The sequence below is a fragment of the Wolffia australiana genome, chromosome 5 (genome assembly GCF_029677425.1).
Source record: "Wolffia australiana isolate 7733 chromosome 5, ASM2967742v1".
Taxonomy (NCBI): domain Eukaryota; kingdom Viridiplantae; phylum Streptophyta; class Magnoliopsida; order Alismatales; family Araceae; genus Wolffia; species Wolffia australiana.
The window spans coordinates 19647673-19673741 of NC_135839.1; the positions used below are offsets into that span (position 1 = coordinate 19647673).

General features: G+C 41.4%; 1 protein-coding gene across 1 annotated transcript; it reads right to left on the reverse strand.

Annotated features, from left to right (window-relative positions):
* Positions 1 to 22432: 22432 nt before the first annotated feature.
* Positions 22433 to 25690, reverse strand: LOC144703748 (U-box domain-containing protein 34-like). The gene is made up of 5 exons (XM_078575996.1): positions 25582 to 25690; positions 24381 to 24482; positions 23666 to 24094; positions 22789 to 23574; positions 22433 to 22619 (listed from the first exon to the last, which is right to left on the reverse strand). The coding sequence occupies exons 1-5, from the start codon at positions 25651 to 25653 to the stop codon at positions 22584 to 22586; spliced, it is 1425 nt and encodes a 474-aa protein (XP_078432122.1). The 5' UTR covers positions 25654 to 25690; the 3' UTR covers positions 22433 to 22583.
* Between the last annotated feature and the right edge of the window lie 379 nt (positions 25691 to 26069).

Sequence of the window (26069 nt, forward strand, 5' to 3'; positions counted from 1 at the left end):
GCACATCAACATAGATCATTGCTATTCCCTTAGCAATGCCCTTAGATTTTCTTTGGACTTCCCCTTTTATCTTTACTTCAAGAAGGTAACTACATGAAGTGTTAGGTTTATCAATCACATATCTAGTTGAGCATTTCCCTACGAAAATCTAGGTCAAAACCTTAGCAGGAATACATGAACTTTTCCTCATGGTCTGAGCAGAGCTGGTGGTCATGAGGGGGCATCTTACTTCTCTCTAGATTCAACACCATAAACAAGAGATTTTCTCCCTTCACACATTGAACTGGGCCTCACCCCTCTTGGATCACTTTCTCATAAGTGAAAGGGCTACCTAAGTGTTGATGTCCCTGCAAGCTTTATTAGACATGAAATAGAGAGTATGCACTATTCTCCTCTTAGTATGAGCACAAGGTAACAAGGCATGGTGAGAACTGGTTTCCTATCTACTCTAAGGTTCAAGAGAGATGAGACGGATGATTTAAGGAGAATGGACAAAATCTGAATTAAGAATGATGCAGGACGTCGTCGGGGACGTCGTCCGATCGCCACCGAATATGATGGTTGGATGCCGATAAGGGATGATGGTATCGAACATTGATGATGTCGTCGTCCGACGGATGAAACCCTAACGGGTTATGTGACTACGATGTAATAAAATGAGTGCCCTACGTGTCGTACATGCAGGCTCTGACTTGAGGGAGGCGCCGAGCTCCAAGCTTGGACGGGGGTTCGCCGGGTGACGGCGACGGTGGCCTCTTGAACCTCGTTGGAGCGACAAAGGCATCTACGACCGAACAGAATCTATCCGTAGGGCATGCACGTAACGGACGTACTCGTCCGTACCGGTACGACACTCAAATGTCGTAGTTTTCTCAATACTTCTCTCACCTACCTAGCCCGAGCACGAAGGAGACAAGACAAAAGTGTACTGCAAACGGTAATTAAACAAGCAGCGGGAGAGGATGGCGTATCTCGTCGGCACATGACTCGTCATGCAGTGTCATCGATAGTGCGGCGGTCAGAGCAGGTGTGGCTGGGAGGAGCCAGAGAGTGACGACGGCTCAACTAGCATAACAGCATAGGAGCTGTTGGAGGGGAAGGGAGCGAGGGCGAGCAGTTGGGCAGCATGACGGACACTCACAAAGGCAGCGACAGGACTTCGTGAGGGCAGTCCTAGGGTCAGAGCAAGGCGTAGGGTATGGAAAAACAAACACTAGTAGTCACTTCTGCACACAAGGGGTCCTGCAGGGTCAACCTAGTGCGCAGAATTGGTGGCCTCTAGATAGCATACCGTAGAAATCCCCATCTCAGTCGATAGCCCTGAATGTGATGCGGGTCCAACTGACCAGGTGACACATACCGGAGGAAAATGTGTCTTCTCGTAAGGGGTCACAAGTAATGCCCGATGTCCCCGGAATTCACCGACACAATGTCTCCATGAATTCAGCACTACGAATGAGCACTACCTACCCGGAATTTGGATTGACCATCACTGAACATTGACCGCTCACCGATCGCTTGGAAGGGGACGTTGTGCGAGCTTGAGCTGCGTTCGCAGGTCCTGTTCTTATTGCTCATGTGCGTGGCGAGGCAACCAGTCTGCGGTCGATCGCCTGGTCTGGGTGGCAAATTTGATCCACCGAAGAATGTAGAGGAAGGAATAAGGGGAGGGGAATCGGTGTTCCACTGGTCCCTGGTCTCTTCCCCTACAGTCCTCCGTTCAAGGTAGTCCCAATCAGTTCCTCTTTCGCTAGTGGTCGCAGGAATCATCCTACGAAGGTGGATGTCTCTGAGTCGCGGTCGATCACTAGATCTGGGCGGCAAATTGAACCGCAGGTGAATGCAGAAGGAAGGAGAGTGAAATTAAGGATTCACCCCAATCTCTGATCAATTGTTCTCCCGATCTCACGTCACTGCCTTTTCCAGCAACTTCTTCTTCTGTCAGTGTTCGCAGAAGATGATCTGCAATGATCACGGCATCCAATTCCGTGGACGGTCGTAAGGTGAGGAGTGTACTTGATGATCGACCCCAATTTCTGGTCAAATTCTTCCCACGATCCACAGCTTTGCCCTCCCTCTCCTCCCCTCTAGTTCTTTATCTCAAAGAGGGGGAGACCAGAACCAAACGCAACAATAAACTTTCTATTCTTTCTGGTCTAATTATCAGGGCGCCCCCCCTTCTTCCCTTATAAAGGGGAAAGGGATGGGCCCTTAAGTGGGTCAACAAAAGGAACAAAAAGATCCATTAGGGGGCCCTTATAGAATGGGCCCCCATTACACATAGAAGGGGTTGAGGGAATTTGAAAATAAAACAGGGGAAAGGAAGGCCCCTTCCCATGACGATAAAATGCAGGTGCGAGACGTGTCGCGGTGTGACAAAAGTGAGATGATGAATATGAACAAAACATAAAACAAGGGAAAGAAAGAAATAAGAAAAAAAACACGATAAGTTGATGAATCTCATCCGAGCTTTGATGATGGCGGCGGGAGGTGCGGAGACGTCGTCGATGATCTTCGATTGCGTGCACAATCAAAGAAAGTCAGAGGCAGATTTAATATTACTTACATAGCCTATTCTCAAGATTCAAGAAGAAATGTGGAAGGTAGAAGAAGGTAAAAATGATACTCACAAGTTATTCTTCTAGGTAGAGAATTCACTTATTCTGAAATGATATGGTTAGACAGTTCATCGAAAACCAATAAGAAGAAGAAGAAGAAACAAGCCCCATAATAATTTTATTTTCTCTTTTTTTTTAATGGGACAAAATAGAAGAAGAGAGTAATAAGGGATTTATGAACTGCCTCAGTCAGATATTTTTGCTTCAATGGAAGTCAATCACAGATGTCATGCAATCAAGTCGGAGCCCTCCTCAAGATGGTATGTAGAACTCCTGCTTGTTTTTCAATATATTTAGTGCTCAAGATCACACTTACTTGAGGTTCATGTGGCCTCAAGTCACTCTCTCCTTAGAGAGGTTTGTGATCAACTTTGAGGATCAGATAGGGGATATAGCTTCATCCCATAGTTCTTCATTTTATATCTTCATCCATCTATGTTTACTTACTTTTTACCACCTTCACCTCACTATACCTTGATAGGACACCTCCTCCACCTCATTACTTATGAAATGCCCGACTCCCAAGTCTTGCTATCCTTCTTATCTTTGAAAACAATATCGCATCGATATTTGTCATCTGATTTTAATGCATCTCTCTATCCAGCTTATGGTTAGGCTAACATGTTATCATTCACATAGATAGGTTTGGTTAATTCGAAATATGGGTGCAGTGGAGGTGTCATACTTTCACTCAACGCTCAAATCCCTATCTATGGGGTACACACCTTTTGATTTTCAGATCTGTCTTTTACCCTACCATGTGCTCTCGCCATTAGGAGATAAGATCATATAATACCTAAAAATCAATGTTGATGCCCCTTTAATGTGACCATGATGCGCTTAATAACCCTAGCTTCCCTACATTTTCTTCTAGGACAATGGATAAGAGGGGCTGTCCAAAGTTTGGCTATGGCATGATGTTGAATTCAAGAATTTTTTATACCCCAGCTTTATTAAAACACATGGAGAAATCATAATTTATCTAAAAACAAATTTAAGGCAGATTGAATCTCCCCCACTTAGTAATTGCATAGTCCTCGATGCATAGGAAAATATAGAAAAAAGAGTTTAGAGGGTGCAAACAGTTGGTTGATGCAGGTTTTTTCACATCCATTTCACATATTGGTGGTTGGCATTTTCTGAACCAAAGAAAAGAAGAAAGGTAACAAATATAAATAAAAGCTTTAATGTTTCTCTATAGAGGTTACTTCACTAACCTGAAGGTTTTCCAAGATCATGCTAAGGGGCTGATGAGGTGGATCATCATGTAGGTAAGGCTTCAGCCTTTGCCCATTAACTATGAATTTTTTCTAGGTTCTAGGATCCAAAATTAAAATGGCCCCATTTTTATATGATTCTACTACCAAATAAGGTCCATTCCATCTGCTTTTTAGCTTACCAGGAAATAGTTATAATCTTGAATTGTAAACCATACTTTTTTGATATCTGATAAAGGCCCTTCTTCTGATGTTCTTGTCATGGAAGGCCTTCATCTTGGCTTAATATATCTTGGCATTTTCATAAGCCTCATTCCTGATTTCGTCAAGTTCTTGGAGCTGGAGCAACCTGCATTTTCGTGCTTCATCTAAAGAAAGATTTGGCTTTTTAATGGCCCATGAAGCTTTATGTTCCAAGTCCAATGGTAGATGGCATGGTTTTCCAAATATCAACCTAAAGGGGGACATTCCTAAGGGTTTTTTTTAGGCTGTTCTATAGGCCCATAATGCTTTATTTAGTTTTTATGGCCAATCTTTCCCATTGGGATTTACAATTTGTTGAGGGATTTTCTTAATTTCCCTATTACATACTTCAACCTGCCATTAGCTAGTAGGTGATATGGGGTGGTGACTCTATGTTATACACCATATTTTTTCAAAAGATGTCTAATATTAAAATTTGCAAAATGTGACCCCCCATCAGAAGGCAATCCCTATGAAGGGATTTGCAAATCGAACAAATATCTATGCATAAGCAATAAATATGGATACTTCACCCATGCGACATGTTAAGGTGATCATTCTTTCTGTAGGAGTAACTGCATCCTCTCACACTCTTTATGAGACTACATTTATGCTTCTTTTGCTGTCAACCATGACCTTACAATGACTTGGCCTGATGTACACAAGTGTATAGATGTGTGTACCAAGTCGATGGGCCTAGATTGGTGGTGATTGTCTTATGACTTGTTGGTTAGCAACCTCGTCTTATATTTCAACAAATTCTGTACTCAGATTTTACTCTTCTTCATCCATAGGTTGAGTGTGATCCAATGTGTGCTTTGCCAAGGGGCCCTCTTGCGTAATCATTTGGCTCTACGTTGGACGTGCGGTGAGATGTCCATGCTGCGGCATGCAAAGTAGCCTCGAATCAAGGTTGTTGGGCTTCAAACAATCCTTTGAGTGTCTTGAGAGGGAAAAACTTCCAGGATGGGTGATGGCTCTACGTGTTTTCTAGAGGTTCCTCCTTCACATAGACGCCCTAGGTTGTTGATATTAGTGATGTGAAGAAGCCTTTTATGGGGGGTACATGATAGGTGCCTTAAGTATTCCTGAATAAACGTTGTCCTAGTCACTACCTGTCAGTCGTCTGGCCCTCCACATATGGTCCAAGAAGATGTAGAAAATCATCAATAAATTCTCCATATCCTTGAGGCTTCTGATTAGCTTCTTTGAGAGCTCAAACTACCTCAACTCCAAGTTCTCTCCAGATTCATTCTTTAAATCCATTTGAAATTGGGATAACATTAAGACCGCTTACTAAGATTATTATGTCCAACAATTTTATGTATTCTTGTTAGTTTGGAGATACTAATAGTTTGGACGTGATGCCTCGGATGTGATGGAACGTATGATGAAACGTGACAGATGGTGACATGAAAAAAGTTTCGTCATGTCTCAGGACGAGTACTAGTGTATGATTTGTCAAGCGCAAAACCCCACCCATAAGGTCATCATCAAGATAAATAAAGATAAGAGTATGAACATCTCTTGGAGATATATGGAGAAAGTGCACCGTAAATTGCACCATGACATGAAGGGGTGTCCGACGAACTAGATAACTATTCTCTTATATGACTTACAGTCCAACAAGCTGTATCTACATGGGCTCACTATGGAGCAAACTTAAGGAGGAATTTGTTAGGTTCATCAATGACAACGATTTACCTTGGAGACTTGTCAAGAAGAAGTCATTCTGAAGACTATGGTTATATGGGACACAACTGGTGGGGGACGTCCCTGGTCCGAATGATGTGAAAGCGATAGCGGAAAGGATGTATAGAGAAATTCTGGGGAAATTGGTGGACATGTTTGCTGACTGACATAGTGTCTCTGATGGGGGACCATCGTGACGACATCAACAAGGGACGAGTTCAACCATCCCAAGCTGCTCGAGTTGGTGTTCGAGATTCCAGGTTCAAGTATCCGGCGTAGCTCTTTTCTGTAAGTGTCACATATTTTTTCTACATTTTGATTTCTCTTGAACAATCAGACTGGGCCCTTATGTTTTGGGCCTCATCTATTAATTATCTTTCTTACGTCTTTGTAATGCATGTCAAGGGGAATATCATCTAACAATGGTTTCTCCCCTCGTTGTCGGTCACTTGGGCATCCTCCCTCTCTATTTAAAGTGAAGGCATGTCCAAGGAAAGACATAATGCCATTTTGAAAATTGATAGTTTTAGAGAGTGTAGTGCAGTTTAGGTCTACAACAGTTGGAGATCGTGGATTCCTCGTTGCCCACATCTGTCTTCCCACATTGAGACCACTCTGTGGAACAAACAGCTATCGACGACACCCCTCTCCCTTATTAGATTCTTGAATTCTCCAAGAAAGTGAATTATTGAAGGGTTGCCATCCAAGAAACCCCATTCTTGGATTCCCACCACCGCCGCCGCTGCCACTGCTGCCATTGTCGGCGCTGTCATTGTGCCATAGTTACTATTGCTGTGCCACTACCGCCACTGCCTCTGCCACCTCCCTCCCTCGCCCTCACCAAGCGCTTCCGCGCCTTGCGCATCCATGCCTGTGCGTCGCTCGCCCTAGCCCACGCGTCTGCACCACGCAGCCCCTTGTCGTGTGCCCCAGCGTAGTGTGCCCGGCGCTGCACGTTTTGCGCCAGGCGCCCCACACCATGCACCCCGCGCCACGTGCCCTCCCCACGCCCTGACGCCGCGCCTTCGCGCTACACGCCCCAACGACACAGGCCTCCACGTAGTGAAACCCCGTGTCATGGTTTCTAGTGCTGTGTGCCTTGAGCTGAGTCCCCTTTTGCACTGCGTGTGCCTTCGCGCTGTGCCTCCACGCCGCACGTCCCCATGCTGCTCAATCTAGTGCTCCACTATCGTGCTCTCCAACACTGTGCTCTTCAACACCGCGCTCTCTCCCACCGTGCACTCCCGCTGGTGCCTCTCTCACACTGCGTGCTATGACACCGCCACCCGCATTGCTACCTTTCCAGCACTGCACAACCCGGTGCCTTAACAATCATCATCAACCCCTGTTGCCAACACACCACTGTGGATAATCGACAAGTTGCCCTCGTCCACGCCAGGTACTACTTGTCTCCCCTTCCTCAAGCAGTATTATTACATGTTGTAGTGCCATCATCCTGTACATGTTCCTTTGCCACGTCAAAAATATCGCCACATAGGATAACCTTTTCTTCGAGTGTTTGGATATTTTTGCGGTAAAAGACTAATCATGTGATAATGGACGTTGTGGACACCACTAAGCTGACAAGCTCTTTGGGCCTTAGGTATTTAGTTAGTTCAACGGGTCATTGAGAGTTTGATTGTGACATTCTCCCTCTTGGAACATTAGTGGATCTTTCTATTGGTTTATCCGTTGCCTTATTTCTTCATCAAGAGTTTTTTTTCATTCGTATTCAAATCATTTTATAGTATTTGGTTCTAATTCTTTTTGTTGTAATACGTGTTGTCGATCCTGGCTCCAATGTATTACATCTGTCTCTCTTATTGTAGATGTCTGGACATCCCAAAATAACATCGCCTAATTAGGTGTCACTGCCCATTAAGTCGACACCGACTGGAGTCTCTATGACCTATTACTCGGTCTTCAACGCATCAAAGTATCACATAGCAGCGCAAAATTTCCAAGGATCATGCTGGAAGTTGTGTATGAATATGGCATTGAGTCAAAGCTTAGTGCCATTACTACGGACAATGCCCATTAAGCCTATGAATCTGCTGGTTCATTGAAGCCTATGAATCTGCTGGGTTTTGTTCCTTGTTTCATCCATGGAAAACATGATTCCACAGATGCGGAACTGTAGGAATCAATTCAAAATCAATCTTTAAAATTAAACATCAAATGTGCCTTGTGGGGAGATTGTTTCACCCTTGACTTTGCAGCTCCGAGATTGTTCTGAAGCTGTTCAGGTGTCCGACCTCTAGAAGTGTCCACACAATCACTTAGTGCTTGGATATCCACCTTGTCTTCTTCAAATCTTATTGAAAATCTTGAGAATCTTCTCAACATGACGACATTCTCCTTGGTTAAGCAGAGAAGAGAGTGGAGAAGGGGGGGGCTCTCAGATCTGTCTCGCCTAGGTGCTTGAAATGAGTGCCCCTTCCCTATTTATATTTTACTTGAGTTTTTCTAAAAAACCTTATAAAGTTAAATATATCCACCAACGCCCTTATGAATTTTTGCATGTGACCCTCTAGGACCATGTATCATTCTAGTTAACAACTTTAGTGTCCTAATAACAATTATTGGCTAACCTTATTAATTAACTATATCCACATATAGATTAATTAAATAAGGATCGATTTAACCCAATCGATAGGTTAAGTTTCTAGCCCATGGGGTGCCATGTTACACCTCATGCTCTAGAAGATATCAAGTAGTGTTTGAACTCTCTCATGGAACATTTACTGCCATTGGTTATCATATATGTATAATCCGCGTGAAACTCTCGAATGACTTAGGGTATGGTTTATCATCAAACCCTAATCCATCATTTGATTATTACTGATGCCTAACGGGGATCATTGGATAACATCTCTAATATCCTTACTACCCTGGCCAGGGATTTTCTACATCGTCTTCCTTGAGTCAATCTCCTTTTATACTGAAGGCAGATGATCCCATCTTGATCACTCAACAATCTTCGTGAGCTAATTACTACATCCGAGCTATAAAATGTTTGAATCCCATGATTAGAGGATCATAAGTTATAGTCAAAATGTAGTGGTCCATTTACGACATCTCTTTGGTGTTTCAAGGCAGTGGATCACTTATACAACCATGTCATGAATCAACCTAATTGTCGTTTAGGTATAAAATCATTCATGGATTCATACAGATCAATTGAGTGAACTCTTTCTCTAAAGACCACCCACTATTTGTCTTTAGTGTCGCGACACTAATAGCCACAAGATCAGCTATACTTATCGTATAAGTAGGATCAGCTAGTGTTATTATATATAGATATTATGATGTCCATTTCAACTATCCATCAAATATCACTATTTATAATTTACGTTTAAAGACTAGTGATCATTGTAACATATCTCGTCATAATTCACTAGGTCATTGCACATATTCATCGACTTCATTATAAAAATAACCAAAAATAATAATGAACTTAATATTTTATTTAATGAACTTAAAGAAACTTGGTCATGTGATTGGATTGATGTCCACATAATATCCATCAGAATCCTCAATTCACTATGGAACTCCACATACTATGTGTTGCCCACGTCCTCAACCTTCTAGTCTATGCTAGACATTAGATTACTTGTAACCCAGAGAATCCAAGGAGTAATACACTACGCATATGAGATTTCCACATGGACACAATGGTAGACATCGATGAACAATTTGAGTCACCCATGGATGATACTACATCGGCCAAACTTTCACCTTTGGGAGCAGTTGTTGCTCGCGTGAGAGACATCATTAACGCTATTCAGGGTTCCACGCAATGAATGGAGAAATATCATGACCTCAGCAAAATGTTTGAACTCCCAAATTCGAATAAAATAAAGGTTGACTGCCCAACTCATTGGAACTCCACTCTTCGAATGTTAGAGTGTGCTCTTTCCATGAGAGAAGTGCTAGACAATATGGCTCTAAGGTTCCTATTGACATCAGCTAAGACTACGACATTTCTTAAAAGGACTGGGATATGCTTGATGAATACGTGGGCATCCTCAGACCACTGTTTGACGGATCTCACTTTGTATGTTCATCGAATGAATTGTCTATTAGAAAAGTAGCGTCATTGGTCGTTGACCTTACAATTCACCTTGAGGAGGCTATGCAGAATTCAGGGGCAACTTTGGAATCAGAGAAAAGGGATGCGTTACAGACAACGTGCAGTGCTATGCCTACTAAGCTGATTCAATACTTAATCTTACTTTGGCACAATCAGACCTTCCCTCCTACGACGACATTGGATCCATTTTTAATAGTGGGGGTACTGGATCTGTCATGACATGAAAATGTGCTCTCTTATCTTAGCAGTCTTCTAGACTATACATCAATTTCAAACATAAGGGAATGTGACTTAGAGTAGGGACACGTCTTAGAAGGCTGACACCCAACACATTATGTTAGCTCTAGGTGGCAGTACATGAGTTTGAGCCATCGTCGGCAGCCGCGTCCAAGGCATCATCATATATTGAAGATCATACCTAGATGCACATATTGTTGAGATGTTGATGACTTACGAGCATGGTTCTGTCATCTTGACCAATTCTCCTCAGACTCTGAAGATGAGTACAACAATGTTTTTGCGTAATTATGCTTCCTACTAATAGTTTTGTCTACACTAATTAATAAAATAACGAGGGGAACACCTGGAAGGCACTCTATGGGATGTAACACATAACTTCAGACGCAACGAAGGCGATGTCAAACTGCTTTTAAAACTACTAGTTTCATTTCCACAACAAGAAATTACTATTTATCTTGATTTTTTTTCTTGATGAATTTTTGTAGAGATACAATTAGAATTTTAGAATTACGCATAGCATTATTTCTTTCTTATCGTGTATCTCAAGAGGATTTTCCTCTTCTCTCACTCTCTCTATATTTTTCCGACCATCTCTCACGCTCTTATCTCCTCATACTGCGATGATGGAAATTTCTGAATTTAAATAAGGCAGAAGATTTGTGATACTAGAAGTATATACTAGAGTGTCACGCGGTCAAATCCCAAGCTACAAATCAATGCTCAAATGTGGCACGTCCTAGCCTGAGTACGTGGAACATAACACTGAGCAGCCTCGATCTGTTGCATCAGAAGTCTTTGCAATAGCTTAAGTACGCAAAGGGGTTAGAGGAGTGGGTCAGCAGCCCGCGCGCCCAGCACATGCAGATCTCCCTTGATCCGTCACGTTGAAGCAGTGATGATCACACACACCATAAGGGTGATGGCCTAAATGATCAGGGTCGAGCGTCGCTACTGATAATCTCAATTTTAGGGTTAAAATTCGTCGTTGGTGATTGAGATTATTCAATAAAATATATTTGACCGTACTTGAAAATACGTAGTTAGTGATGAGTACAGATCGTCTCCACAGGGAACGATGATTAAGGAATTACTTTCTTAAAATAGTGATGATCAATGAGCAATCGACAAAAACACAATTCAAGGATATGAGCGAGTGATATCGATTAAGAAGTACTTAATTTATATGTTAATTTAACTTAAATAAAAGAGTAAGTGATTGTGACGGACACGATAATGAACTATGGTATGAACGAGGATAGTGGTTGGATATGGAATGGTACGATGGCAAGGATGGAGAGATGAGAGAGTGGGGACGTAAGTGAGTGAAGTGATAAATGAAACGTTGATAAAAAAAAAACTATAACTATGATAACGATGATGTTGGGAGAGAAACAACGTAAGGCGAAGACACTTACCTTAGATCCTTACGTTCCGCCAGGATCACGGCGATTTGCGAGTGCGGTAAGCTCCCCTCTTCTCTTTGTCTCTTCCACACACCCAAGACACCAAAACACTCTTGATGGATCTCAAAACTCACTCTCTTTCAATCAGCCCACAAAAGTGGGAAGCAAGTTCAAGATCGTTTTTACAATGATCCAGGCCTCTATTTATAGATTAGAGGGTATGGAGAGAAAGAGGAGGGGAAGATGAAAAGTTATGGCCGTTGGAAGTTGAAGCAATCCTAGCCTTTAATTTCTTCTCTCTCTTCATCAATGTCATCAGTTTGTGCCTGTTAAGAAATCAAAGCACTTGGTATTCTGTGGCTTTTCGTATTCTGTGGCTTTTCATATTCCATGCCTTTTTGTATTCCGTGGCTTTTCATATTCCATGGCTTTTCGTATTCCGTGGCTTTTCGTATTCCGCGACTTTTCATATTCCGTGCCACATGTACATGTCAAAAGGACAAAAAACAAAGAAAAAATATATTTCTCAATGCTGATGTGGCGGCGCATCCGCACGCCACGTCACACTATGCCATAAAAAAACCAAAATACTTAAAATTTCATATTAAATCAAATAAAAGCCCAAAAAATACGTACAAATATATTTTTTGAATCATAAAAACATATCTTTCCAAATTTAATATCCAAAAATTCCATAAAAATCATATTCTTTCTCAAAAATTATATTCTTTTAGAATATACTATTAGAAAAATCCTAAAATATAGAAAAATTTCAGAAATTTGTTCTGAAAATAGATTTAATCATTTTAAGCTTGATAACATGCAAATATGAGTAATTTAATGCATAAATACGCATAAATATAATAATATAAGGCACTAAAGATGCATGTTATCAGCTACCCAGATCTTTTAGTGTCGTACCGAAGGACTCAGTCTCCGAATCACGAGTCCAACATGCAGACATGTTCCCACAGTTAGGACACATGCCTTTGTGTAGGAATGCCACATACTTTGCGGCCTTATACGTTGGCATACTTTTGCTGTAAGAATAATGCTCATTATGACATAATGTCATAAACTGATTAATTTACTTAACTACTTCTAGTATAATAGCTGATAACACCCTAAAGTCTGTGCTTAATTCAAGTAATAATTTTATCCATTTCAAGAGTTTTAAATAGGGTTTTTCTCATATATTTACATGTTAATTAATATTTCAAGTAAATTCTGATTTTTCCTCAATTTTTGGTTAATTTATGAATTTTATGGAGTTCATATAAGTTCGGAATTACTCTATTTAAATGAAAACAGCAGGTTTAAAAACTAATTTTAATGTGGGGATGAATTGCTGAATTTTCTGTAATTTAATTGAATTTATGGAAATTTATTAGACGAAGAAATGAATTTTTAAATAGAAAATGGATAAAATTATAAGAAAAATAGGATTATTATGTAATTTCAAAAGTCGGAGGGACTCTTTTTTAATTTTGGTCTCAAATATGCCCTTCAAAAAGCTCTTGGTCGCATGTTGCAGATGTAAATGTCCAATAAAAATAATCGCATGGTCTGATAGAATTAATATGATTTTTTTCTGTTTTTTACAAAAAATATGGAGGGGGTGTATGTGCAATTAGTTTTGGGTGGTGTCAGTTTGTGGGCGCAAAATAAAAGCAGGGATTTTGATGCAAAATGTCAAGAAATTGATTTCACAATGCCACGTGGCAGGATCTTGACCGTTGGAAGGGAATATGACAACTTTAATCCTCCTTCCCTTAGCATCCATCGTTCGAGACCTCAAGATGGATTTTTTCCCGTTATTCGTCCGAACTCGCAGAGGGGATGATTTTTTAGTCCTGAGATGAAAAAAACCATCACGTCTGCATCCGTGAACTTTATTTCTAAGTTTCTATGGGGTTCTATAAAAGGAGGACCTCAGCTCCAACTTGAGGTCAACTGAAGATTACAAATTCTCAAAGGTTTTGAGGTGTTGAATCTGAGGTAGGGATGGTAAATTCTTTATTTGGTGTCGAATGAACGCTGTTCAAACAAACAGGGAAAAAGTCCTTGTCTGTGTTTGTGTTCAGTTTGTTCGGGTTTTTTGGGAACATTACCCCTTTTAAAAAATCGTAAAGAAACTGTATTATCAGAGAGATAGAGAGAGAGAGAGAGAGAGAGAGAGAGAGAGGACGAGAAAGTGGATGGGAGAGGAGGGCAAGGAGAGAGAAGGTGGAGGGAAGAGGGGGAGAGAAGGGGAAAGGGGGTGGGGAGAGAGAGAGGGGGCACAATATAGGGGGCGGGGGGAGAAAAGGGGGCACAATAGAGGGGGTGGCCAGAGAGAATATTTGTAAAAGGAGGAATAGGATGAAGGAAGAAGAAGCATATTGAGAAAGATTTTTTTGTACATCTCAAACTGAAGAAGACATTAAGTATTTATAGGGACGAGCGTCCCTCAGTTTATGAGACAGAATAAGAGATTCAAATAAGGTTTGTTGATTCGATGACATTGCAATCATTATGGTGCTTGATTGCAAGACAATATAGATGACACTTGGTGTCATTCGGCGATAGCAGCTGCAGCTGTTGAGTCAGGACTGGTAGTGGCGGCGATTGAGATAAATCCTCGATCTTCTCATAGACACACATGTCTTTAACACTCCCCCGCAAGCTTAAGCGTGGGTGATGATTGAGCTTGGACCAGAGATGACAGAAGCGCGCATGAGCAAAGAGGTTTGGTAAGAAAATCTGCAATTTGATCACGAGTTGAAATGAAGGAGACTTTCATTGAGCCTCGTGAGACATATTCACATACAAAGTGATAACTAATTTCAATGTGTTTAGTGCGAGCATGGAACACAGGGTTTTTGCTTAAATAGGCGGCACCAATATTTTCACACCAGAGAGTGGTGGTTAAGGGAGTTTGAATTGCTAGATCGTGAAGAAGAGATTTTACCTAGATGAGTTCAGCAGTGGCATTAGTGACTTCTTTGTGGTTGGGAAGTGTCTCTGTTCTTTTCATTTCTTATTATTCTTTTCGTTTATTTTTTCTAACATATCTAGTACCGACAAATTCATTCGGGCGAGACATCTCACCATGTCATGATGCGCCCATTCCTATGGCCATTCCTTCAATACTTCTGGCTCTTGGGAGTCTCTTTGTAGGATACTTAGCCAAAGTGTGACCCATTAGCCAAGTAAGCTCTACCAGATAGGCAGGCATGCTACCCTTGTGCGAGAACTCTTTCCATCAAGTTTGTATGGAATTTGAGACAAGCTAGTAAATCATTGTAAATATTTGGGAGTTTGAATGTTAATTCATAAAGATGGAGTTAGGGGCTTTTACATGAAAAGCAGTAGACATGGGCTCTTTTATTAAGGAAAAGACTAGATGGAGTTCTTCTAAGGGTGCACCTCATCGAGCTCATTTACTTGGGTGTTTTTTTAGTAAAAATCCTTCTTTTTATAAGGGAAGTTTCTATATGTATGAAAGAGTAGTTATTCCCCCTTAGGGGAATTTAGGGGGATCTTGTTCTGTCCTTTAAGAATCCCTTATCTCTTTCAAATCAAAATATAGTACGATACTGTTGATTTTGAGTAGAAGGTAAGGATGGGCCCAAGGTTTTAAGGCGAGTAACGAAGAGGCCCCAAGTGCTCGGAGTCGAAGGTAAAAAAGGGGCCCCCAACAGTTTCATTTTTCAATTCATGAATTTATTAGAGATTCTAAACTACTTTACAATATTCTTCCTTTGAGTTTCATTTGAAATTTCAGTTCTAAGCAAATTAATAAATGCATTGAATGGGAAGGGGCCCCTTTTATTCAAAAGCTTTTATAAGGCTGTGTATTATCATTTTCTAAATCTAAAAGTCAGGAAGCCCTCTTTTTTAGGGTAAATAAAAGGAAGTCGAAAATGAAATAGTTAAAAAGGGCTCCCAGAGGACTCACCTGAGGGGGGGGCTGCTCTCCCTCTAATTCACCTCCTGGGTATGGAGTTAGGTCTTTTTCTTTAAATTGGGTTTTCAGAGAATTCCTCTTTATCGACTTTCCGGTGATTAAATTTCCCATTGAAAGAGGTGTTAAAGTGGGAACGTTTTGAGTTTCGAGTAGGGGAATAGAACCCTTCACTTTTGTTCAACACTCTCTCGACCCTAACACCCATCAACGGTAAATACCCTTTAAAGAAAAGCCAAGCCAAGAGTGCCTATAACAGAAAGACAGCTTAAGCCAATGCCCGCAACTAGATATGAGCCATAAGCGCTACAAGCCAGAAGCAAATTACCAAAACCTAACCTCAATACATATGTGGTATGGAGCCATCGTTGGTCGATTGCTGACCCCCCCATTTAAAGAGAATGTTCCGATTGTGTTACTAACAAAAACATGAAGAATTAGTCCCTATCCCCATCTTCGGGTTTTTGCCCTAGGGGACCGCTTAGTTGAATGTTTACAATAGGGGCAAATTGCCTGATTCCAGCAATTCAGCTTCAGTGCTGGAGCGAGTAGTGGTACTCTGCTTCTTAGAACCCAACTGATGAAGTTATGGTAAAGTAAATTAAAAGACTGGTGGTCGATTTTTGATCGACGGGATCAACGGCCCAGTTCACATCAATGAAGACGTGAAGTGTATTGGGTGAGTTGGCATAAAATTGAAGAAAGAAATGAAAGGTACCTTTCATTTACCAAAGAAGATATTTTAAAATTTTCCAGTGACAAGGTTGAGGATATTGCATGTATTGCTATGCTCTATTGACCGCAAAGGCAATATCAGGGTGTGTAAGTGTCAAGTATTGAAGGAAGCCCACGGTTCTTTGATAAAGGGTGCCTTCATCATTGAGATGAGATGTTCCATCCTTTTGGGAAGGTATTGTGGATGAGCAGGGAGTGTTGACTGGCTTATTGTCAGTCATTTTACCATTTGTAGTATTTTAACGACATAGTTTTCGTGGAAAAGAGACAAACCTGTTTTATTGTGGTGAAGCTCAATGCCAAGGAAGCTTTTTGCTTGACCAAGGTCACGAACAACAAATTCTGTGCTCAAAGTTTTTATTCGCTGAGAAATAAAAGTCGAATTAGGACTCAGGAGTAAAATATCATTGGCATAGATAAGAACATATAATGGTGTTTTATTTGAGTATTTAAAAAATAAATAAGGGTTAGTGCGAGATCTGGTGAAATTGTGAGCGAGAAAGAAGGAACTTAGCTTCTCATCCCAGGCATGGGGCGCTTGTTTGAGACCATACATCTGCTTGAAAAGTCAACAGATGTGTTGAGGATGCTGCTGAGACATGAAGCCAGGAGGTTGACCCATGTAAATGGTCTTAGTAAGTTCACCATGAAGAAATGTGTTAAAAATAACAAGTTGATGATTATGCCCCAGATAAATAGCACAAAGAGAAAGAAGAATACATATAGAAGTCATTTTCAAAACAGGACTGTATGTCTCATGATAGTCAATGCCTGGGGTTTGACTAAACCCTTGGGCAACCAGGCGAGCCTTTCATCGATAAAAGGATCCATCCGAGTGCAACTTTGTACGAAAGACCCATTGGCATCCAACTAACTTTGTGTTGGTCACCGGTGAAACAAGATTCCATGTGTGCTTTTTCATAAGAGCTGGATATTCATCACATGGCTTTATGCCAGAAAGGATATTTCAGAGCAATGGTGATATTACAAGGTTCGGTGGAAGTTTTGGTGGAAACATGACATGTGGGAAAAAGATATTTGGTGGATTAGTAATAGAGTTCTGAAATATTTTGAAAATGTCTTGGAGGCATAGATGGTGGAGTGGTCGTTAATGGATGTGACAAGGGAATGCTAGGAGTCCAACTGAAAGAGGGAGTGCTATGATTTCCAGTTAATGGAAGCAGTTGCGGGACTGCAAATTCGGATTCGGTGAATAAGGGACAAGATTCAGGTAAAGAAGAGATAGGTAGGGGTCTTTATTTCATGCTATTAGCACAATTTTATGCCTTTAAAGATCTTAAAATGGGTTTGTTATCATATATTACATAAATTTAATGTTTCCAAGTGATTTCTGATTTTTCCCTAATTTTCTGTTAATTTTATGAATTTTGTGGGATTTATTTGAGCTTGAAATAATTATTTTTAAATGAAAATGGCAGGGTTTAAAATTTAATTTTGAGCTTAATTACTATGGGGATGAAATACAAAATTTTATAGAATTTTCTGGAATTTTATAGAATTTATTTAGGATTTAGTTGGATTTTTTGAGATTTATTTAAGTGAGAAATGAATTTTTAAAGAGGAAAAGGACATATATATAATGATAAAATAAGTTTTAAACAAATTTTTACTCTTCTAGGGGCTTTTCATAATTACGAGTTGCAATTATATCCTTAAAACAGCTATCGGTAGTGGCATAAACACATTACGTAACTTTGGTAGGGACTTATCAGAAAATATGCATGGTATTTTTGTGATTTCAGGAAAAAAATCAGAGGAGAGAGAATGCGCGAGGGGCATATTCACAATTACTTTTGGGCGGCGTTCAGGAGCAATTCCAGGCTTTCTAAAGGACTTTTCTGCAAAAAAGAGAATTCAAAATGCGCCCGCCAATGAGAGGGCGACACATCATGGCGTGTTAAAAAAAGAAATGAATAAATAAATGAATTTAAATCCGATGGATTAAATTGGTTTAAAATTCATTTATTAATAGCTTTTGATCCTGAAGTCCGATTGAGATGGTTTTTTCATGGATTCGCTCTTCTTGATCCCCTCTTTCTTTCTATATGGTTAGATCATTCAGATCAAGCCTACATCGATAGATAAAAATTAATTACTAAGCGGGGGTAAAATAGTGATTTTTACCATGTAACCTAAGTATAAAAGCTAACTTTTGAGAGGGGGAGCTCATTCTTGATGGTGCTCTATCACAGCTGCAACCTATGTTAGAGAGGAGCTCCAGCTTGGATCAACCTATGTGGTACTTTTTCCTTCTTTGTATTTGAATTGTTGGTGTATTTTGGATGATGTTAGTTTGATTTCTTGATTGTTCTTCTTGATTCTGGTCTGAACTTCTAAATCGCTTGGCTTGAGCGGCATGTACAAGCCCTTACTAGGATTGAGAGGAGAAATTGAGAGATTTACCTAGCTATTCCAAGTGCAATTTAAACAAAACTATAAAAACACTTATAAAAAGGTTACCTTTCTAGGAGAATAAATTTCCCATTTCATTATCCAATAGAGTAGTTATTTTTGAATTATCAAGCCTACAGAACCAACCAAAACAAATCAAAATTTTCTCCTCTCAACCTCTCTAATTGATCCCTTTGACCCTTTTCTTTGGATCAAAGAAGCCAATTTAGAGTCCCATATTCTTATATTCCTCTCATCTCTCCTACCTCCCTTTCTAAATTCCTCATCTAATTAGGGTGATTTGATCTTTATTGAAGATTAAATTAACTCTAATTAGGGTCAAATTGTTCAAGAAGATCATCAATTGAACTACCTTACTAGCTTCCCTTAGACGATACCTTTACTTATCACTATACATCTTAAGTTAGGGTTTTATAAATTTTATTGTATAAGCCAAGATTGACAACGACAAGGGATTATATTTGGTAAAATTGACCCCTATTTTTGGCTTATTAGTGGATAAGTAATAGAGTTCTAAAATATTTTGAAAACGTCTTGGAGGCATAAATGGTGGAGTGGTCATTAATGTACGTGGCGAGGGAATGCTAGGACTCTAATTGGAAGAGGAAGTGCTGTGATTTGCTGTGATTTGCAGTTGCAGTTGCTTCATCCTAGTATTGTTGTGGAACAGCTGCAAGATGCATAAGGGAGAGAGCAGTCTCAATGATGTGTCGATGGTTCCGCTCAACAACACCATTTTGTTGATGAACATGGGGTCAGGAGATACGATGTTGTATGCCTTCTGTGTGAAGAATTTTATGTAGGGACCTGTACTCTCTACTGTAGTCTGATTGAAAAGCTTTGAACGTGAGAAAGGTTTCAAGAAGATCACTCTTTTTCGTAAGAGGAAATAACCAAGTGTAATGACTAAACGCATCAAAAAAAGTAACGTAATAAGAAAAACTGAAGTGAGATATAATAGGAGCTGGTCCCCAGAGGTTAGAGCGACTGAGTTCCAATGGTTTAAGAAAAACATGATGAGAGTGACCATAAGGTAATTGTTTTGCATTTGACATAGCACATGACTCACATAGCCCGGTCGAGGAAAATTGGTCAGAGGAAAACCAAAACAAAAATTATTATTGTTTAAAGTTTTGAAGGCGGGATGGCCCAATCGCTGGTGCCAGAGTTTCGGAGAAGCTTGCCCGACAACAGCTTGTGGTTACCTTGAGGTGACTAAATGATATAGCCCATTCTGATCATCACCCTTGAGTAGGATTTCCCTTGTCTGTCGATCCTTGTTAAACAAACATGTGGGTGAAACTCAACACATACTTTATTATCAAGGGTAAGTTGTTGAACTGATAATAAATTTTTAGTGATTTTAGGAACATGTAAGATATTTTGCGGTGGTATATTTTGCATATTTGTAGGAAGAAAGGAATTTACAGTAGCTTTGATGAACAAACCTGATACATCTCTGATGTAGAGCTTGTTATTACCAGAGTAGGGTGTTGATGGATTTAGGACCTGAGGATCTGCAATAATGTGGTCTGTAGGTCCACTTTCTAGATACCAGTGAGTTGCAATTAGTGAAGTGGAAGAGGATGGTTCGCCTGTAGAGAGAAAGCACGCTTGAACAGGTAGGTGATTGAACTTGGTATTCAGTGTTGGTGATCGATTTTGTTGGGTGATTGGACCAAACCGATCATAGCATATGTTTGCCGATGGCCAATTTTCCTATATATCTGATACCAAGGACCCTTTCGTGCAAGCTGACTAGTCCTATGTTGACCCCTCCACGATTGCCTAATCCCCAATTCTGATGCGGTGGCTGTTGTTCGGAGTAGGTCTAATTTGCTTCCAGATGTGGCTGTTCTTCTGCTTCCTCTTCCTCACCAAAGGTTAACAGGTTTTCTTTGAATCTTAGCATGGCAACTATGGCATGAAAGGAAAGGAAGCTAGACTAGGTGTTAACACTAGTTGTAAAAGACTGATACTTCTGACCAAGTCTCTGTAGTAGGACAAATTTCAAAGTGTGCTCATGAACAGTGCATCCAATGGAGCCAAGTGATGTCCTAATATTACATATTTCTTGAACCAATTCATCAATAGTATGCATACCTTGACGAATGTTTCGTAGCTTGTTAGTTAACTCCATGACTCTTACCTCAGAGCTAGAGGAGAGTTCATTGTTAAATGTTCTCCAGGCTTCAAGAGCGGTCACACTATCTTGTATGATAGGGAGTACTTAGTCACTCATGGACGACATCATGACAGCCATGACTGTCATGGCTTTCTTCCACCATGGATTTTCTGGATCCAAAAAGATTTGCTCGAAAGGTCTCTCATGGGTTAGGTGCTTATCAAGCCCTTGAGCTATCACTGTAGATTGTACGCCGTGTTTCCACACAGTATAGTTTGTCAAGGTTAACTTGATTCCAACTTGTGGAACATAGAGCGCTGAGACCTTTTCCGGCGACCTTGTTCTTTGATGTCACTGACATTGATTGACTCCTTCATCAGATGAGGTTCTGTCGAAGCCTGACGGAGCGTGCTCTGTTGCGATGTTTTAAAAAGAAGGAATGCGATGAAGGAAAAAGAAGAAGCGTATTCAGAAGGAATGTTTTTTGTATATCTCAAACTGAAAAAGACATTAAGTATTTATAGGGACAGGCGTCCCTCAGTTTATGAGGCAGAAATAAGAGATTCAAATAAAGTCTGTTGATTTGATGGCGCTGCCATCATTACGGTGCTCAGTTTATCAATCAAGACAAGGTCGATGATTCTTGGTGTCAGTAGATGATGGAAGCAGCGGCAGTTGAGTCAAGACTGGTAGTGGCGGCAGTTGAGGTATATCCTCGATCTTCTCATAGACACTCGTGTCTTTGACAGAGAGAGAGAGAGAGTGAGCACAGTAGAGGGGGGCAAGGAGAGGAGGGAGCACAGAAGAGTAGGGTGGGGGGGGAGAGAAGAGGAGCATTTTTATATTTTCTGTAAAAAATAATTCCTCAGGAACGCCACCCGTTGGCAAACAGTTCGCTAACTTGTTCGGATACGATTTTTTCAGCTCGTGTTCGCATCCATTCGTGTTCGTTCATATGTATCGTCTATTCAGCATATGTATTTTCTATTCCAGTTTGTCCATTTTGTAATACTGCTCTCCTCAGCTTTTTTTGTTATTCAGTTATTGGCGTCTATTGTGAACTTTAGTCATCCCATTTAGGTTGTTTGTTTCGGATCAATTTAATTTAAGATCCTCAACAGACTATCATCTTTTTGCGAGAACAAATGGACTCAAATAGATATTGGTTACCTAACGTGAGCTCGAAGGGTGTACGAAGGAATATTAAACACCGGACGACATTGAGTCAAAGATATGGAGTTCAACAAAGAGACGTTGGCATTGAACAAAGAGACTTATTCTTCCAGCTATTTTCGTCCGTCCATTGTAACTACGTTGGAAAGTAACTCTCGCTAGCGGTTACAGTTTTCTCTTTTGCTCCGTAAATATGTACTGTTTTTCTTATGAAAAGTTTAAGTTGAAAATTTCTTCTTCACTTCTGTCTTCTTCTCTCGATCGACATCTGTTTCTTCATTCTCAACACCTATCGGAAGGTGTGAAAGCTCCAGCTTCCCTCCAGCAGTCATTTCTCGACAATCTTTCTATCTCATCCCTTACAGCTAGTTCGTGAAAAGCTTCATGCGTTTCCCAACATGAGCTTGAAGGGGTGGATTAAAAGGATCATTCAACACACGACAGCACTCCTTATCGACAGAGAGAGGCGAATTCTTAATTTTTACCATTACAAGTTCAGATTTTCAATCCTCCGGAATGTTAAAACTCTTCAAAAGACAACGTTCATCCTCAAACGTTCAACATTAATTATTCCCATTATCGACGGAGAGAGGCGAGGCCGCTGACTCTACCAAAGCAAGACAGAGACAGTATATGAACCGGGTAACAAAAAATGACAACTTTAACTAGACTCCGCCCTGATGATTGCCGCCTCCTCTTTCCTGAAGAGAAAAAAGAAAACAGTGCATACGTGAGACTAAGGCTCGGGGAGGGACAACAGAGAGCGGAATAAGACGTAAGGAAACGAAACGGAAGGCAAGAAGGCTTTCGTTTCGTTCCCGTTCCGAAGTGAGGACGGATGACTTGTACAGCTTCCACGAGTTAGCTCACCTGCAGAGATTGAGACAGCGTCCGCGAATGAGAAACGCCGCCGTAGGACTGCGAGAATCTCCCACCACCACCGCCGCCTCCCCCGCCGTTCGCTTCCCACGTATGACCAAGATTTCTAAGCCTGTTCAGCTCAGGGAGAATAACAGATCCAAGGTCAGGCCTGTCCTTCCTCCGTAGTTCAGCGCACTTGAGTGCAAGCTTGGTGTAACTCAGCGTGTCCTCTACCGGCCAATCCTGCACCGCAGGGTCAAGCATCTCCTCAAAAGCTCCCCTATCTATTGCCCTTTGTACGTGATGTGACAGCCCCATGGGCGGCTTCGCGGTGACTATCTGCAGCAGCATTATCCCCAGTGAGTATATATCAGACTTGATTCCCAGCATTCCAGTCTGCTGGTACTCAGGATCGATATAGCAGAACGTCCCCGCCGTGGAAGTCATCCGATACTGCGTCACGCTGTCGGCAACTGAAGGCGGGACAAGCCTGGCGAGACCCACGTCGCTGATCTTGCTAACGTAGTTGCGATCTAAGAGGATGTTGGCGGGCTTGAGGTCGCGGTGCACCAACGGTTCTGGCTTTGTTTGGTGTAGAAATAGAAGCGCGGTCGCTATCTCCGCGGCTATCTTGAATCTGACGCTCCAGGGGATTATAGGCGTGTTGCCGCGTCGGAAGAGACGGTCTTCGAGGCTGCCGTTGTCCATATACTCGTAGACTAAGCAGCCGTATTCTGGGCAGGCGCCCAGGAGAAGAACCATGTTGGGGTGGCGTATGCAGCTCAGGACCTCCACCTGGGAAGAAAGAATGGCGTCGTTTGTCTATTCGTCAATTTTGTGTCTTGGGTAAAACCCTAATATCAGAGAGAGGGAAAGGAAAACGTACTTCCTGCTGGAATTGCCGTCTCCCCTGGGCCGCATCTGGCCTGAGGACCTTGATGGCGACAGGGGTGTGGTCGAGGCAGGCCTTGTACACGGGCCCGTAGCCTCCTTCGCCGATTTTGAGGGAATCGGCGAAGTAGTTGGTGGCAATTTCGATCTCTTCGATGCTGTACTTGCGGTATCGGATATCGTTTTGTGCGAGAGCTTCGAGGGCTTTCTTCTTCTCTTCGAACTCGCGCTTCGCCATGAGCTCCGCGTTGAGCCGCTTCTGAGCTTCGATCTCGGCGAGGCGCTGCGCGGCGTGCGCTGCTTCTATGGCAGCTCTGCACTTGGCCTTCTCCTTTTCCGCCAAGGCCAGCGCGGCCTCTTGCGCATGCTTTGCTTCCTCGATTCTCTTCGCCTCCTCCATCTTCCATTGTTGAAACTCTTGGGCCTGAAATGCCGTCACTAACCCTAAGTTCCTGCGCCTTCCGATGAAGATAACGTATGGCAATGAAGTTACGAATGACAGTGCCATCGTCACAAATATTCAGCCATCATAATCTTCGACTAGGGTTGACCCTATCTTTAATGAAAAATTAGCAATTAGGACGATTGTGAAGAAGACTTGAGGAGCAGCGTTCGATTATGGTACGGAAGGGGAATGTATCCCATTACTATTTCGCTCGGAAGCCAAGACGGATGATTGATGATGGGTATCATGCAAGGTTGTCGTTTACCTTTTGTTTGGCCGTGATTGCCTCCTTGCACGCAGTACTGTACATGTCAATGGTCTGCTTCAGCTCCTGCCTCAGCCTCTTCATCTCCGCATCCTTCTCTCTCTAACAAATATCCAATCATGATTCCCATAAATAAAAGAAAAGTCAGCTAGTTCGTGGAGGCTGAACGATTAACTACGTTGATGAATTGAGATGCAGGAAGATGGATGGATGATTCGAAGTGAGGACTAAATGGTCATCCCTTGGCCTCGCAATCTTTCTTCATAAAAACAGTTCGACGCACTTATAAATGTAAGAAACCTCAGCTTCCTCCTTGAACATTGTACTTCAATAGATTGATAGACAAAGAGATACAAAGCTGCATTGGTGGATACGAATATGTAAATAGATGGATGAGCCTACATATTAAACGACAAAGATACATAAGTATACGCAGACAGACTGGTTGATGCATGAATAATGAGAACTGAAAATTAAATTGACATCCTTCTGCCACACCATCTTTGTTCCTAGAAACTATTCCACATATTTGTAAAGGAAAGAAAATTCAAATTCCTTGCGTTATCTTTGTACTTTAATAGATTCATAGATAAAGAGATACAAATCTGCCATGATCGACAGATTTATGTGTGTGAAGGGATGAGCTCGTAAATGAAAAGATAAAGAAGATAATTATTGATAGACAGACGGACAGGCAGACGAATGGTTAAATCGCACCGAACAATAAATAAATATATTAATATTAATATCGTCATACACTCTGGCGAATATATGAATGGACGTATATAAGATGTAAAGATGAAGATAAATGTCCATTGACGGATAAATAACCGGATCAGCAAGACAACATAGAGAGAGACAAAAAAAAGTAGACACACAAACAAACTGACCATATAGACAAACAGGCAGGTAGGAAGGTTGGCAGGTAGGCAGGAAGAAAGAAAAAGGGGCAGACAAACCGTCAAGACAGAGAGACGGACAGAACAGGCAGACAAATAGAAAGACATACAGACAAATAGATAGTAGACAAAGATTTATAAATAGATGAAAGGATGGATAGATATAGATATAGAATAGATAAATGGATAGAAAGATACATGGATGGATACCCATATTGAAAGGTGGATAGAGAGATAGACAGCAATATGTATAAATGGTTAGAAAGATGGGGGGATAGATAGAACAGATATAGGAGGCATACGCTGGCCCTTGGGGAAGAGCTGCTGCTGGGGCTATGGTCGCGTGTGGAGGCGGAGTACTCCAGAGGGTCCATTCCGTAGTCCGGGGACTTCAGATCGATGTCACCAGACAATGATTCACGGGACAGAGATCCCCTTGTGGGCCGAAAGTTGCCATCAACTCCTTCGACGAGAACATGATTCGGGACAGTTTTCACCGAAGAGAGGGGCCTCTCTCTCATTGCTGGCTTCATGTACTCTGATGTTCTCTCAAAAGATCTCCTCTCTGTCATTGCTGGCGTATGAGACGGGCCTCTCCACCCCGCAGGCCTTGAAAACGGAGTTCTTTTCGCAGACAACAACGCAAAAAATTATTTTCTTTTGATAAATTTGCCAGAAATTCATGTTTATTCCAATAAGAAACGACTGATGCGCTTAATGGGAAAAGATAGGGGCATTTCTAGTGAAATTTATGACTAGGCTGCGAAAAGAACACCAAAATCATTCTATA

Bases quoted from the DNA above. Each gene is read 5' to 3' on its own strand.
- LOC144703748 (XM_078575996.1), bottom strand. From the start codon at position 25,653: ATGGACCCTCTGGAGTACTCCGCCTCCACACGCGACCATAGCCCCAGC. The intron at 24,483-25,581 runs GTATGCCTCCTA...GATATTTGTTAG, and splicing joins GCTCTTCCCCAAGGGCCAGC to AGAGAGAAGGATGCGGAGAT. The intron at 23,575-23,665 runs GTACGTTTTCCT...CTTTCTTCCCAG, and splicing joins GACGGCAATTCCAGCAGGAA to GTGGAGGTCCTGAGCTGCAT.